General features: G+C 44.4%; 1 protein-coding gene across 4 annotated transcripts in view; it reads left to right on the top strand.

The window, feature by feature from the left end:
- The first annotated feature begins 265 nt into the window (after positions 1–265).
- Positions 266–14,088, top strand: part of nav2a (neuron navigator 2a) — a 107,316-nt gene continuing 93,493 nt past the window's right edge. For 3 of the 4 annotated variants that reach the window (XM_037094416.1, XM_037094418.1, XM_037094417.1), the window contains exon 1: positions 267–1,080. In XM_037094416.1, the coding sequence (XP_036950311.1) occupies positions 865–1,080 (216 nt within the window). In that variant the 5' untranslated portion in view covers positions 267–864. Of the gene's footprint in view, positions 1,081–14,088 lie in introns of all 4 variants that reach the window. The other variant, XM_037094415.1, reaches the window with a different exon arrangement.

Here is a 14,088-nt window from a genome sequence, read left to right as displayed (position 1 = left end):
GTTGCAGGAACATACTGAGTAGATGTGTTGAGCCCTTCTCCACATATGTCAGCCCTGATCTAAGCCACACCTGCTGCTAACCACGACTTACCCAGAGAGGGAGAGGGAGAGGGAGAGAGGCAGCAGAGTACAGCGTGTTTCAGGCTGTGCAGTCACAGGCTGAGCAGTCGCTGAAGCGAGCGGTCGCATTGTCGCTGCTGCCTTTTTTCTTTTTTCTCTCCGTTTCTCGATCTCTGTTTCCCGTCTCTCCTCTCCTCGCCGGAGCTCGGTCCTTCCTCCTGTCATCCTGCAGCAATGGTCTAATTAACGGGGCTCTGTGGGAGAGGAGCTGCTCTGCGTCCTATAGGAGCCTTTTGCCAAATGCTGACTCTCTGTCAGTGCTGGGAGTAAATGGAGGGGAACACTCGCTCTGCCACCAGGCAACTGGGGATTCCTCTTACTATGAAGTGGGATTTTTGACTTTCTTTCCTGGACTTCGCAGAGTGGATTTTCTCATTTCTATCAGGACACATTTTCTTACTGAACACTCTGAGGCGGATTTGTTCTTTTTCTACATGATATAAAGAGCTGAAGGAAAACAGGTGGCATTGGTGGGTTTTAAACCCCCTCCGCTGCATGTTGGGGAGCTCAGCTCACCCCCCTGCTGAGATCCAGCAGGAGCAGCCAAGACCTGGACACCGACAAATTACACACATTACTTCAACCAGGTGAAAACTGCACGTGTCTTTTTATTCAATCTGGTAACACCTTCACACTCACAGAAGTAGCTGTGTCATATGTGAGTCTGTCCAGCTGGTAGCAGGATTTCCACCTCAGTGCAAAGAGGGAGGGGAGCGTGCAGTCATCAGGTGGCCCAAGGAGAAGATGCCAGCCATCCTCGTGGCCTCAAACATGAAGTCAGGACTCCCCAAACCCAAACCGGTGCACAGTGCCTTGCCCATTCCCCAGACCCACAGCAGGCCGGCAGCTCTAGCACTTCCTCCGGCACCCGTCAAGACCCACATCCCTTCGCCGGGCAAGCAGACGGGGTCAGGACCCCCGAAAAGCACAGCAGGGCCAGACGCTGGAGTACACACTAAGGTCAGGATGTAAAACTGTTACCTCCACCAGTGCCTGCTGTGCCTGTTGTTTCATTAGATCTCCTCCACAGCCAACGACAATGAATGTATGCGCTCTTAGTGTCAGGTCATTGTTGCTCAAAAACAGTTTGATAGAAGGCAAATTTGTGCAGCCTTGCAAGGTTTATGATCTGGACTATAGTTCATTTTTCTGGATAGGATAATAAATGTCTCCTTAATAATCCTCTTTCCCAAAATCCTCAGTAATGGCTTCTGTGATTGATAACTATTCTCTCTTACAGGATCAAGCTGTCTGACAGGAGTTCAATAATGAAGGAAAATCAGTAACTCTTTTTGTCAGAAAACATTCAGTCTTGGCACCGAAAGTCACTTTGCAACAATATTGTCATTAGTCACTTCAGATTGTGTCAGTGTGTTTCTCTACCTTCTGTTTCCTCAGCCATGATGGCTCTTTGAATTTTTTAGTAAATAAATACGGAGGATTGTCAGTATCACCATACTTCCCCTGGCTCAGTTTAGCATAACGGAATCACAGAGCCAATTTCAGTGAGTTCCTGGAAGGAGCCGGAGCAGGCTGTGTCTCTGCTGTCCAGGATGGCAGCGTAGCAGGATATCAGGGTGGCTGTTTTGCTGTGTTTGTGAAATATTGGCTGTGCTTAGCAACCCCACACAAACGGCTGCAACGGCGAGAGGGATCGCTCTAATGCCATGTAAGGCAGTGAGGGGAAGGAGGTGTCTGTGTGTGTGTGTGTGTGTGTGTGTGTGTGTGTGTGTGTGTGTGTGTGTGTGTGTGTGTGTATTAGCGAGCCAGCAAGTGCATGCTTGGCAACCTATCTTGACAGTAAGCGTGACTTGGAGCCGCTGAGGCGTCCAGCACGCTGTTGTGTACGAGACAAATGTGATGATGACGGCGCGAGGAGGAGATACAGCAGCCCAGCGCCGTCGGACACGGCACGCGTCCTCCGCTGGTGTCGTTTGTTTTGTGGCTAATCACGTTTTCTCACTTGACCTACTTTCTGTGACTTTCTCTCTCTCCTCTGTGTCCTCCTTTCTCTCCCTCTCTCCATCCCCGTGGTGCTGATGAAGCTGCCGTCTTCACCCTCGGCTGGGTTAACCCTTGACCTTCCCGACCAGCAGCAGCGATGCGAATATTGCAGCCATGTGCTCATATCCATCTATGCTGACTCTGTGCTTGTGTGGGGGGACGTTTGTGTGAGTGTGTTCTGAATGTTTAGGCAAGGGAATCACATTACAGCTGCTGTTTTTATTGGCGCCGCAGATTGTCCTGTCTGCTTTTTAAGTCAGCGTTGCTCTTTTTTTTTTGTAACTACAGCACTGTTTAAGATATAGCTTAGCCTGTTCCATCAGGCAGTAGTCACTTAAAACTATAATTTCCGCATCATGACCAAGTAATAAAATGACAAACATAACAATTTCAAATGGATAGCTTTTCCAAAAATGTTGTCAGTTTTTTATAAAGAAAAAAAGTGGGATATCTATTTTAATGCATTCTTCAGAGGGGTTTTCAGTAAACCACCTGCAAAAAAAAAAAAAAATGTCAGAATAAGTGTGATTTCTACAGCAGAGTTCATTGACTGCAGACACGGAAACAGCTGTATACTACTGCTGCTGTGTGCATCCAACATCAAGCATCACAGTTTCTTTTACAAGTGTCCTTTACAAGAGATAAATAAGAAAACAGAAAAAAAAACACCTATGCAATAATAGAAGCAAAAAAACAAAGAGCTCTAAAGACAAAAGTTAAATAAAAACAATAAGAGGTCTGAAAAGATGCAATGAAGATCAGAATACATGTTCACGCACACGCAGTATCAGTGGTACGGGCTGTATTCTAACTTCATCTTTATATTGCATCTTCTTGCCCTTGCCTGAAAGAACTGACAGATTCTCTGATAGCCCAGGGTTAGACATCCCTTCAGCACAGGACAGGAGTGTTAGTTGCAGCTCAGTTTTATCATCCTCAATTGACTGTGTGAGCGAGGCTTCACCCCAGACACCGACTGAACTCGACGAAGGTCTGAGCGGCAGAATTGCAGACTCTGACTCTGAACCCCGTATTGCTGTCAGTGTGCAAACCCCTCTGTGGATTTCATGCAGATTTCAGCGTCACTGGTCCTCACTGTGAACCCAATCTGCTCTGAGGGCAGAGTGAGATGAGACGGGGCTCTCTGGAGACGTGGAGGCTGCTTTATGTTTTTGATGCTTTCCCTCTTTTTTTTTGTGTTGGCTTAACTGGGTTTCTTCACCGCCTTCGGCCAAAATAATCCGGCATTTCACGTCAATGTGATGTCAGGTTCTCAGGACGCGAGGGCTTCTTTCTGGAGCATTTTCAACAGAGAGAAAAATCCATCACTGAGGAGGTGGAGAGACCAATTTCAGCATCCAATATTGCAGCAAATAGACCAGAATCCAGTACAGTCATAAGAGTGGGTTGATGTTTGAGTCATTTCTCAGGAAAACATTCCCTCTTAGAATCTCTATCTATATCACTGTCAGTCTTTATTTTTATTTCACCCTAACCAGGGTGGACTCTTGACATCTAAATCCAAAACCAGAATCTAACCCACACAGGCAACACTTACGGAAGAGAAGCGAGGAAAGGAAAAAAATTGTAAATCAGTTTCTGAATCCAGGGATGTTTTCAAGCATTACAGTGTAAGTGCAGAAACATCTTAACATGCAGCGCCATTTAACACAACACAGGCAGCTACTAGCAGCACATGGTTGCAGTTATCCAAAGGATTAGTGGAGTCGTAGCGCAGGCTCTCGCAAACATCCAGCTGGATGGCCCAGTTGGCACTAAACACACAAACATGTTGTGTACACCTGTAACAAAGAGTTAATCTATAATGCAACGAAAGCAGCAGGAGGCAGAGACAAACATCCGTCTTTACAGAGTGGAGTGAGCACGCTACTTGTGTGTGTGTGTGTGTGTGTGTGTGTGTGTGTGTGTGAGCGTGATTGAAGTCTGGCACTTATGTGAAGGTGATAGTCTGGAAATGTGTTAATGGTATTTGAAGCTGGTTGCTCTCTCTCTGCCTGTGTGTGCGTGTGTGCGCGTGGTTGTGTGTAAGACACTATATGAAATGACAACCTCTTCTGACCTTTAACCTTCTACCATGCGGTCCTTGCAGTGAGTTAAGCCTTGCACAGATACTCTGCTGCCCTCTAGTGGCTGGTTTTCGCTTTACATCCTTTTTCATTCACAAACACTGACAGGAGGGAGAAAGAAAGTGTGTGTGTGTGTGTGTGTGTGTGTGTGTGTGTGTGTGTGTGTGTGTGCGCGTGTGTGTGTCTGTGTGTGTGCTGAAGTCATTCAAGGCCACAGTCTCTCCTATTCATCTTTAATGCCTCCGTTTTATTCCTGACCTCCTTCTCTCTCTCTCTCGCTCTCTCTCTCTCTCTCTCTCTCCGTCTCTCTGTTTTCACTCTCCCTCGTCCTCTTTCTTACTTTTTCATTTTTTTGCTCTTTGTAATCCAAGTGTTCATTGTTGCCAGCTCATTAATTTTCTGCTACAGTTTTGACACAAAAAAGGTTCAAACCAAGAATCTCTGAAAGCCACATGCACAGCAGGAGACCGTGAAAATGAATTCCCAAGCTACGTTGAGCCTGCATAGGACTTTATAAGTCATGTAGAACACACACACACACACACACACACACACACACACACACACACACACACACACACACACACACAGACGTGCGCACACATGCAGGCACAGATGCTTACTCACACATGAGCACACAGCCACAGAGCGAGGTTTGTCCATGTGCCGGTGAGATAAGGAGCTCCTATCTTAATAAGTATCTCTGCAAATAAAGGTTTTAGTCTGGCTCTGTGTAAAGACTGGCTTTATTAGGCTCATTATAGAAGCACATCACATCAGGGACCAGTGAAGAGGGCCATCTTTGCTAGTGTTTACCAAGACGATCTTGTCATAAATAAAACAAGATCCACAATATAGAAACGACCCCCATCCAGGAGAGGGGAGCTTAGTGTGGATGTGTTATATTACCACTGTATGATAGATGCATCAGTGATGCAGAGCTCCATTAAGTCAACATCCTTCATTTTTGAAGATGTGTAATTGCCCAAGATTAGAATTTCCCTAATTTGAATTATTCAAATTGGGTGTAATTTCATTCAGGGAACTGGTTTGACCATGAACCTACGTACGCAGTGATATGTGTGAACTCATTTAATTATTGTGGATTCAAAGTTAATTAAATGACCTCTAATGGCACACTATGGATCAGTGGCGATGGAGGGTGGAGATTAGACTCAGGCTGATATATTCAAGTTTGGTAAAAATCGGGCATGGAAAACCAGGAATGACATTATACTTTGTTTACTGGCTATTCATTGATGTTAATTCTAATTCTTAATTTAATCTTTCCCGTCTCACATTGAAAACATATTATAAGATAAGCCTTAAGCACTTTCTAACTCCAATCGAAAGCCATTGGTTCAGTTACATTACTGCTTTTCCAGTGTACGTTTCTGCACCACAGATCTGTACAAACTATGTTGTGCCGATCCTTTGCTCATGATTTGGTTAGGTGTAGGAAAAGATCAAACCACGTTCTGTCAGCATAAACGTGACTAGAAATTGTCCTGACATCTCGTCAAAAATATCCAGCTTTGTTGACACTAGCACACTGGAAAGAAAATCCCAGGTCTCATCCAAAAATATCCAGTAGTTTCACAGCTCACATCTTCAACTGTTGAAACCCCGTCTTGAACAGTGGTCTCTGGTATTACAGCTATTTCACTCATCTTTAATGCCACCATCCCCTTCTATCTCCCAACATTAACGTCAGCTCATACACTGTGCATGTGATGTGAATGTGATATGACACACACTGGAAAAAATGTCAATAAATTAGAACATATCAGTGGTCAGCAGAAACGTAAAATGCCGGCATACGGAGCTTTCTGCATGATACTGTACAGGCCAAGTTAAAACAGTTGGATGATGATGCAAAATATTTTACATCAGCATTTCTAGCCTGTGAATGTCAGCATCAACCTTTAAAACTCATCTCACTTGACCCCTAGAACAGATCTATGTCATGTCTCCAGCCACTCCCCTCCTCCCCAGCATCCTGTGAAAGGCAGTAATGCCTTTTTTTTCTTTTTTTTTTTACGGCTTTTCCATGCAGCCCAAGTCTCTTGAAGACTCCACCCAGCAGGTGAGAGTGAAAGGCAGTGCACCATCGTGCTGCATTCGATTGCTAATGCGCTCCCACCCGCCCAGAGGACAACATATTGGGTGGGGGGTCTGTGCAACTATATTGGTGCTTTTATTATTATTACCATGACAAAGGGCCACAAATACACATATGTCTCTTCAGGAGGCGCTGCAAGTTAAAGTCGGATTTAATGGATGTTTTAGTGATTCTTTGTTGGGGAGAGTTCATTGTTCAAAGGAATTACGGAGGTTTTAACAGACTACAAGAGGTCAGATAAAGAGCAAAGGGGAAAAAGGACTTGTCTTGTTAGGTCTTGTGAGTGATGGATTTAACACACGTGATTCATCATTTTGTGGTTGTATCTGTCAAAGTGGTCGCGTCGAAACTGCGTTTCCAAATCACAACGAGAAAAAGTGTCAAAAAAAGTCTGTTCATGTCGAGGTGAAATCAAGGCATCTTTCCTCAGTTCCTGAAAGCTGACAGTTTGGAGATAAGAGGTTTTCATTCAACAGCAACCGCACGTGTTACTATCAGCGTCGGGCAGGAGTTGCTGTTGATAAGAACGACAACACAACTCGGTGCCCTTCCTCAGAGAACACAGAGATGGTTGTCGGTACACACGCAGGCAGACTACGTTCAGGCGGTGACATAAGCTGTGGCTTTTATTAGGGGAAATAGAGGCAGGTTCTCTCTCCCATAGCTTTTTAGTGTAAATTGTCACAGAAGATACAGTTTGGTTCAGTGTTTCCTGCAGGATTTTTATAGATATTGAAAAAGTTTGGGTGTCTTGATCAACCTTTACTCCAGGATGTCTTTTGGCATATGTTTTAGTTTAAAGTATGGTTTAATTTGGATATTGGCTCTGTGCATTTATGAAACATGAAGAACTGTAGTCATGATTGTTTTTTTTAACAGTGTTTTTTTTTTATGGTTGTATTTAACTGAGAGACTTCTTCCCATTTGGAACATTTTTTTTAACTGACTTTATGTTTGATCTTTAATGTTAAATATTTTGCTTTCAAACAATTGGTGCACATTTTGTTGACCTTAAGCTTGTTTCTAGGAAACCTGTACTGATGTTGCTGGATTGGATTTGATGTTTTATAGTATGGAGCGATCTTCCTGTGACTGGATGGCAGGAAACCATAAAATTGCAAAACAAAGGGAATTACCCTGGGGCAAGAATCATCTCAGAAAAGTTCCCTAGTTTTATATTTAGTTTTTGTCTTTCACACATTCTGTTCTATATGATCTGTAGGAATAATACCTACATAAATAAATACAGTACTGGCAAAAAAGACTGTGATAAGCTCAGGTGTTTCTGAGGATATACGTGATCATATGGCAGTGGGCTCCAGTGGTAATGACCTCATCTCTGCCTAATGTGTCTCGATCAGATTCCACTTCCTGTGCGGGTTGTCCCGTCGCCTTCCTATGTGAGGTCATGGCTGAGGACATAACCATATTAATTAAGGCCGGGCATCTGCTTCTCCTGAGTCAACGTCCTTCCATTGATCTCCCCCCAAGGTGCCCTCCTCTCCTCGGTTTCTCTCTTTCGCTGCTTTCCTCGTGTTAGCTATCACAGGGAGCCCATTGGTGTAGACAAACGGGTCATTGTGAGTGGCGCCCCCTGGGGAATCGGCGCTGAAGAGGCGGTTAGACTAACACAATCAGCTCCATTTCTGTGAGGAAACAGAAGGCAGTGTGGAAAACGGAGGAGAGGCCAGGAGGTAGAGGTCAGCGGGACTGAAGTCACCGTCCCCAGAGGTCTGAGCCCAGGGTCAACAGGACTGAGAGTCAGGCTGGATAACTTCATGACCTCTGTGGTGCCAGCAGAGGGCCCATGATGTCTGTCTGCTTGTTGAGTTTTGATACAACAAATCAGAGTTTCAAGAATTAGAAACTGTAAATCATAGATGCTCTCTTTCAGTGTAAAAAATCAACATTGATGATGTACGGTGACCACAATTCAACCATAATCAAGGAAAATGAGCAGGCAGCAAACCCTAGCTTCTATTGTTGTCCCATCTAACCCACTTATTTAGAAGAGAAAACAAGGGGTGAATGTTGAAACAATTACCTTAACTGTCCTCCTATTCTTGTGATTAGTTTTAACTACCATACCTACTACGGCTGTGCAAGCACTCAGCATTTCAGTGCAATAAGTAACAGAGTACATTTTAAGATCCGTTTATCACAGACAGTGGATATACAGCAGATTGCCATATAATACCATGATTTGATACTATATATTTAGTGGTTCACACTGTGTTTGCAGCTGCTGAGGTCAGGTTGATTCTCAGCCTTGGGTTTGATGTGAATGTTGGGAGTAAACAGGCATGAAATATGTCTTGGTGTCACCTCGCTCCATCCAGCCAAGACACTCTCACTCCCAGCTCGTCAGAGTGTGGCAGCTCGGTCAGTAGCCCGAAGCTTCAAACTACGAGGCTTTACCTACCCTGCCAGTCAGGTTTTCAAGAAAATGTAAAACACAGCGAGTGGTAAAACTTTTACAATCAAGGTTGCAGACACACAGTTGACATAAAATAACATTATGTGATTCTTGAACCATATTTAACGTTGAAAGGATAATGCTTTGATTTAAAAATATTATGTTCAGTCTCATAACTCATGGCACATAAAGTAAATTAAGGTGTGTTGATTATGCATTAATTACGTAACATAACTCAAGAACAAACCACTCTTGAGTCTTTTCTCGCTCTTTATACTAATGCATCAAAGGGACACTTCGAGAAGTGAAGCTAGAGGGGCACCTTCGGCATCAGACTTAAGCCCTGGACCCCTGAGCAGGAAAAACAGGCTGATTGAACTGTGTTTCAAGCATCTTCAAGGTTTTTCTCAATCTGTTTCAGGCCTTTGTCCACTCAGATGCAGATATTTTCTCCACAAAAAGTATTTTAGTCCACGTAAACAGAGAATTTTTAGATACTTTCTAAAGTGCAGATTTGACTCAGGTTTCTGTGTCTGTGTGTGTCATCCCCTCAAACGGCCTTAGCCCATTGTTGTTTTGTGTAATGAGTGTGCGCCTGAAACAACAACAGCAACAGCCGGCTACCAGTTTATTTACATTTGGTTCGCTCTGTTAGTATTGCTACATCTAATTACAAGTCAGTGTACTGTGGTTAGAGATCCTTTCCATTCTCTGCTACTGAATATTGGATCTGTCCAGATGTTATATTCACCTCAGTCTGTAATGTAACTGCATTTGTTACGTGGTTATGAACATCTTTGTGATCAATTTGTCATCTTTACTGTTTGACTAGATGACATGCTCAATATAAGCATTAGGCATGTGATGTCTTTTGACATGATATAATTCCGTGCCACATTATAAAAAGGTAATGTATGTGACATGAAAGAAGAGAAGTCAATTAAAAGACGAATAAAGTAGTCAGTCCACCATTAACTCCGCAGCGGACCCCCATCAAATTGCTTTTGTGCTTGTCCCTTTACCCCTAGCGAGTCCATATGTCCCTCACCCCCACCCCTCTCCCAGAACGGAACAGCCAGGCAGCAGGTCCCTCCCTAACCCCCACCATCACCCCGATCTTTCTCCCCAGTCACGAAAAGCTCTGAGGTGGGGGTCCCCCAAAACAAAGGGCCCTTCCTTGCAGGGTTATCCCCCTATTGTGCGTGACACACTGAGGTTTATCTGGGACTGTGAAAGGAGCCATACTCAGCCCTTTCACCGGGGCTGCACTTAATGAGCTTGTTGAAGGCCTGTACTAAAACTGTTAAATACAAGCACTAAATGCTGACATATTCTGTCCATGTAGAGCCAGGTTGTCATTAAATCAATGCTGGTTAGGAGCAATGGGGGACTGATGTTTCTGTGATGTGCTGGGCTGAGTGGATGGGTTTCCTTTTGTGCCGTGTTACCTTGATGAGATACTGTATGGTATAGAAAAGGTACTGTTGTGTGCAGTGTGAGTTGGTGATTCTAAAGTAGAGTTTGATTTCCACAGCTGTGATGCTAACCTGCAAAATCCACTTTCATCCTCTGTGTTTATTACTTAATCTTTTTTTTTTTTTTTCTTTCGCAACGCCAGCACCGTGGCGTTGTGAGGTAGTCCGGATAATAACGTTTCATTTTATTCATCATATTTCCCAAAGGATGGATCGCACTGACTTTGATGATCCCTTGACTTTTCATGTCATGCTGAGTTCACACTACAGGACTGTAGCCCTGGCTTCCTACTCGTCGGCAGTTTTTTTCATCACCCAGCCTAAAACCCAGAGTCAGAGGCAAATCTGCGATAAAGTGTGTGAACTGTCCATTGCAATCCGAGAGCTTACCGATGCCTCATAGACGCCAGAAAAATATCTAGCAGGCAGAATAGCTGATCTGCGGTTGCTTTCTGAACCCGGTCCCATCATGCATCTATTCATATAGCGGGGGTCACAATATTATACAGTAGTCTCTATCAGAATACATTGGCATACACACAAGCTTCTCTGTGTTTGTGACCTTATCCTGCTTCTTGAACCGCAGTTCAGTATGAGCAGGCAGCTATACGTTTCCATTGCAAAAACATATATTCATCTCCAACTCTGCCAGATATCATGTTCTTAGTTTTTCTAAAATGAGCTGAAAAACAACTTGAACAACTTGTTTCTCGTAACTTCTCACATGTGTTTTTGTGACAAAATGTGGTTAGGAGACCAGACAGACTCGTCGAGGGTTTCTCTCGATGCTCACCCTCCGACGCAGACATGTAGTGTGCAAACCACAATGGCTTCAAGATTTCCAATTACAAGACAGAAAGTTGTGTCGTGTTCATCACTCTGGCGACTTAGTTGTCATGTAAGTGTAACTAATTCACAAGACCATCGCCAGGTCAAATTTTTAACCCATCCGGGGGAATATCCCAATATCTACTTTGTGAATTGGCACAACGTTTTGCACGGAAATCCACGGCTCAGTTAGCACCAGGACAGGGCAAATATCTGTGGTGGAGGGAACTGTTGACAGCTACTGGATGGATTGCAATGATATTTGTTACACACAGTCAGGATGATCATCGTCAAGTCAAATTCTTAATTTGTCCACTACTTTGGTTTATGACCAAATACCTGACATCCCCATCAGACTCAGCTGCACTTTGTCTTTTCTCCGAGCCTCACAGAGCTATTCGTCAAGGTTTTATTGTGATGTCCCCCTTGTTGGACATTCTGTTGAGTAAGTATGAGGGTCTTTTTAGTGAGACATTTTTCATTATTTCTTTGTTTCTGCTGGTTATTGCTGCTCACTTATTGCACATGCAGACATTTACTGTTAAAATACGCTGCAAGTCAAAGCTTCAAACCAGCGTTGGCCTTCATTTGAGAAAGCAAAAATTACACGCACAGAGCTCACACTTTTGCCCTGAGCTCATCTGCTTTGACATGCATCGTCGTCAGGTGAAATTCAGCGACGGTTGAACACTTTCACTTGTAGTTTGCGGTGCATATCAGCTGTGTTTTATGTTTTACTCAAGTTGTAAACATAACATGCATAATTACCCAGCACACAATCAGTGTCAAAGCCGCGTTTTACTATTTCGCACTAGAGAAGCAAAACAAATAACACAGGTCATTACTTTATATTGTCGACATGACTTCAGTATTATTGTTTTTTTTTGTTTTTTTTTCACGAAGCTTAAAGCATTTTTGTTCAGCCTGCTGGAAGTGATCAGGCATCCCCCTACTGTGGGAACTTTCTGTAAATCTTGGGCCTTTCCCAAAATTCAAATTCGGCTTGTAATTTGTGGTCGGTGGTGGGGTGTGTGTGTGTGTGCACAGGGGGTTGGAACACGCTCAAATGGACGGTATCCTGTGCTGTGGACTCTCTTACACACACACTCACACATACATAAATGCTTAGGTTATGAACCCGCCGTACACATGCACATAAATACACACACGCAGCTGCGACAATGTGATGTGGGTGACGGCTGATCAGAGAGTGGACCGCTCCGTCTCTGGTCGGGGGAAAAATAAAACTTGGCTTTTTTTAACGGACGGCAGAGGAGCTGGTTAAAGAAATAATAAATAGAAAGGAGGTGGTTAGTGTTGAGTTCTGCGTGGTTTGGCCCCTGAGCTCCGCGCTTCCCACTATATGGTCTGTCTACTGTTATCAAGGCTGCACTGATTGTTTCTCCTCACTTTTTTTTTTTTTTGTCAGGAGGGGGGCGATCGGGGGAGGGGTAGTCGTAGGTTAAGAGGTCTGTCCTTTTCTCTGTCTTTTCTCCTCCCCATATGACCGATGGTCCATTGAAGAGCAAAAGCACAATGTGTTGCCGTGGGCAGGAGAGGAGGGGAAGGGGGATCCACTCCTCCCCCTCCTCCTCCTCCCCCTCCTCCTCCTCCTCGTCCTCTTAGCGCGTTTGGTTTGGCTGCCTCTCAGAGCGGCAGCAGAGGCCGGGGAGCTCCTCTTGCCTTTTCGCCTCCTGCATTTATTTTTCCCTCCTCCGTGTCCCAAAGTGGGTGGAGTGAAGCTGGAGGCACTGATCTCTCACCTCCTCAGGCATACAGAGACCTGCTGGGGCTTGAGCAAGCGGCAGCTCTATACTACAGTATATCCTCTGGATCTACATGGTGCACTCATTCAGGACATTTAGCTCAAACCTGCAACTTCCTCCTCGGATTCATTTTTCTCTGTGGATTTCCTGTATGTTGCTGCAGCTGTGTTGGGTCCAGTTTAGTCTAGGCCCGGTTCTGATCGCTTATATCTGGGCCTGGTTGGCCAACCAGCAGCCCTCCCCAATGTGAGGCAGGTGTCTCTCAGGAAGGACGCTGCAAGAGGCAAGATGAGTTTGATGCTATGCCGCTGGGAACAGAAGAATTTCACCATGAAACTGGTAGGCTTAACACTTCCAGGTCATCACACAGGTCAAACACCTGGCGGCAATTTAAAATGTCTTGCGTTTCAGTTATTTACAGTGTATATTAACTATAACTATAAAATCAAAGGCCTATAGGCTTTTATCTGTTATTGCTGTCCTTTCATTACTACAGTGTTGACATCTTTGTCCAGCCTTTCTGTCCTGATGCTGCGGCTTCAGGACATGTCTCACTTGGATTTTTTTTTCCCTCTGTATGTTTACGTATCAGTGAAAATGCTTGTCTCATCAGCTCAAAGCCTTACAGTAGCCGCGGTGTTGGATTGCGGGCACGCAGTGGATTAGTGGCGGCCTTTTTTTTAATATCAGAGGAAAATGCTGAAGGCGTGGATCCTGGTTTTCCCCTCACCTGATACCAGCTTCACTTTGATGTCTGCATGGAAAGTTTAAATAGGCTTAGTGAGGACTTTAACCAGAGTTTCGCATCACATTTGTGTGTGTGTGTGTGTGTGTGTGTGTGTGTGTGTGTGTGCGTGCGTGCGTGCGTGCGTGTGTGCTCCATCTAAGCGCGTATAAGAAAAGGACAGTCTTTGGTTCTGCTTTACAGCCCGCTGTTTGGTGTGATAAAAGTACAATACCACAGAGATGGTAAATATTCAACAGGATCTGGGACACTGTGATAAAATACAGAGGGGGGTCAGGTGCAGATAGGTCATGTGGCGCAAGCAAGCGAGAAAAAAAAACATCTTTGTAATAGCTGATGTAGGTGATAAAACTAGGAAGCGGCAGATTTAATAAAGTCATTTGTTTAATGAGCACCCAATTGAGTTTACACACAACACAGGCGGACGGGACACTCTTTCTCTCTTTCTTTTCCCCTCTGCCTTCCTCTGTGTCTCTCTCTTTCTTTCCTCCGTGGGTCCTTATCTGGATCTGCTATGCGCCCACA

This window comes from Acanthopagrus latus, chromosome 4, assembly GCF_904848185.1.
Source record: "Acanthopagrus latus isolate v.2019 chromosome 4, fAcaLat1.1, whole genome shotgun sequence".
Classification (NCBI taxonomy): Eukaryota; Metazoa; Chordata; class Actinopteri; order Spariformes; family Sparidae; genus Acanthopagrus; species Acanthopagrus latus.
The sequence above is the reverse complement of the archived record's forward strand: the minus strand, read 5'-3'. Positions and strand labels throughout refer to the sequence as shown.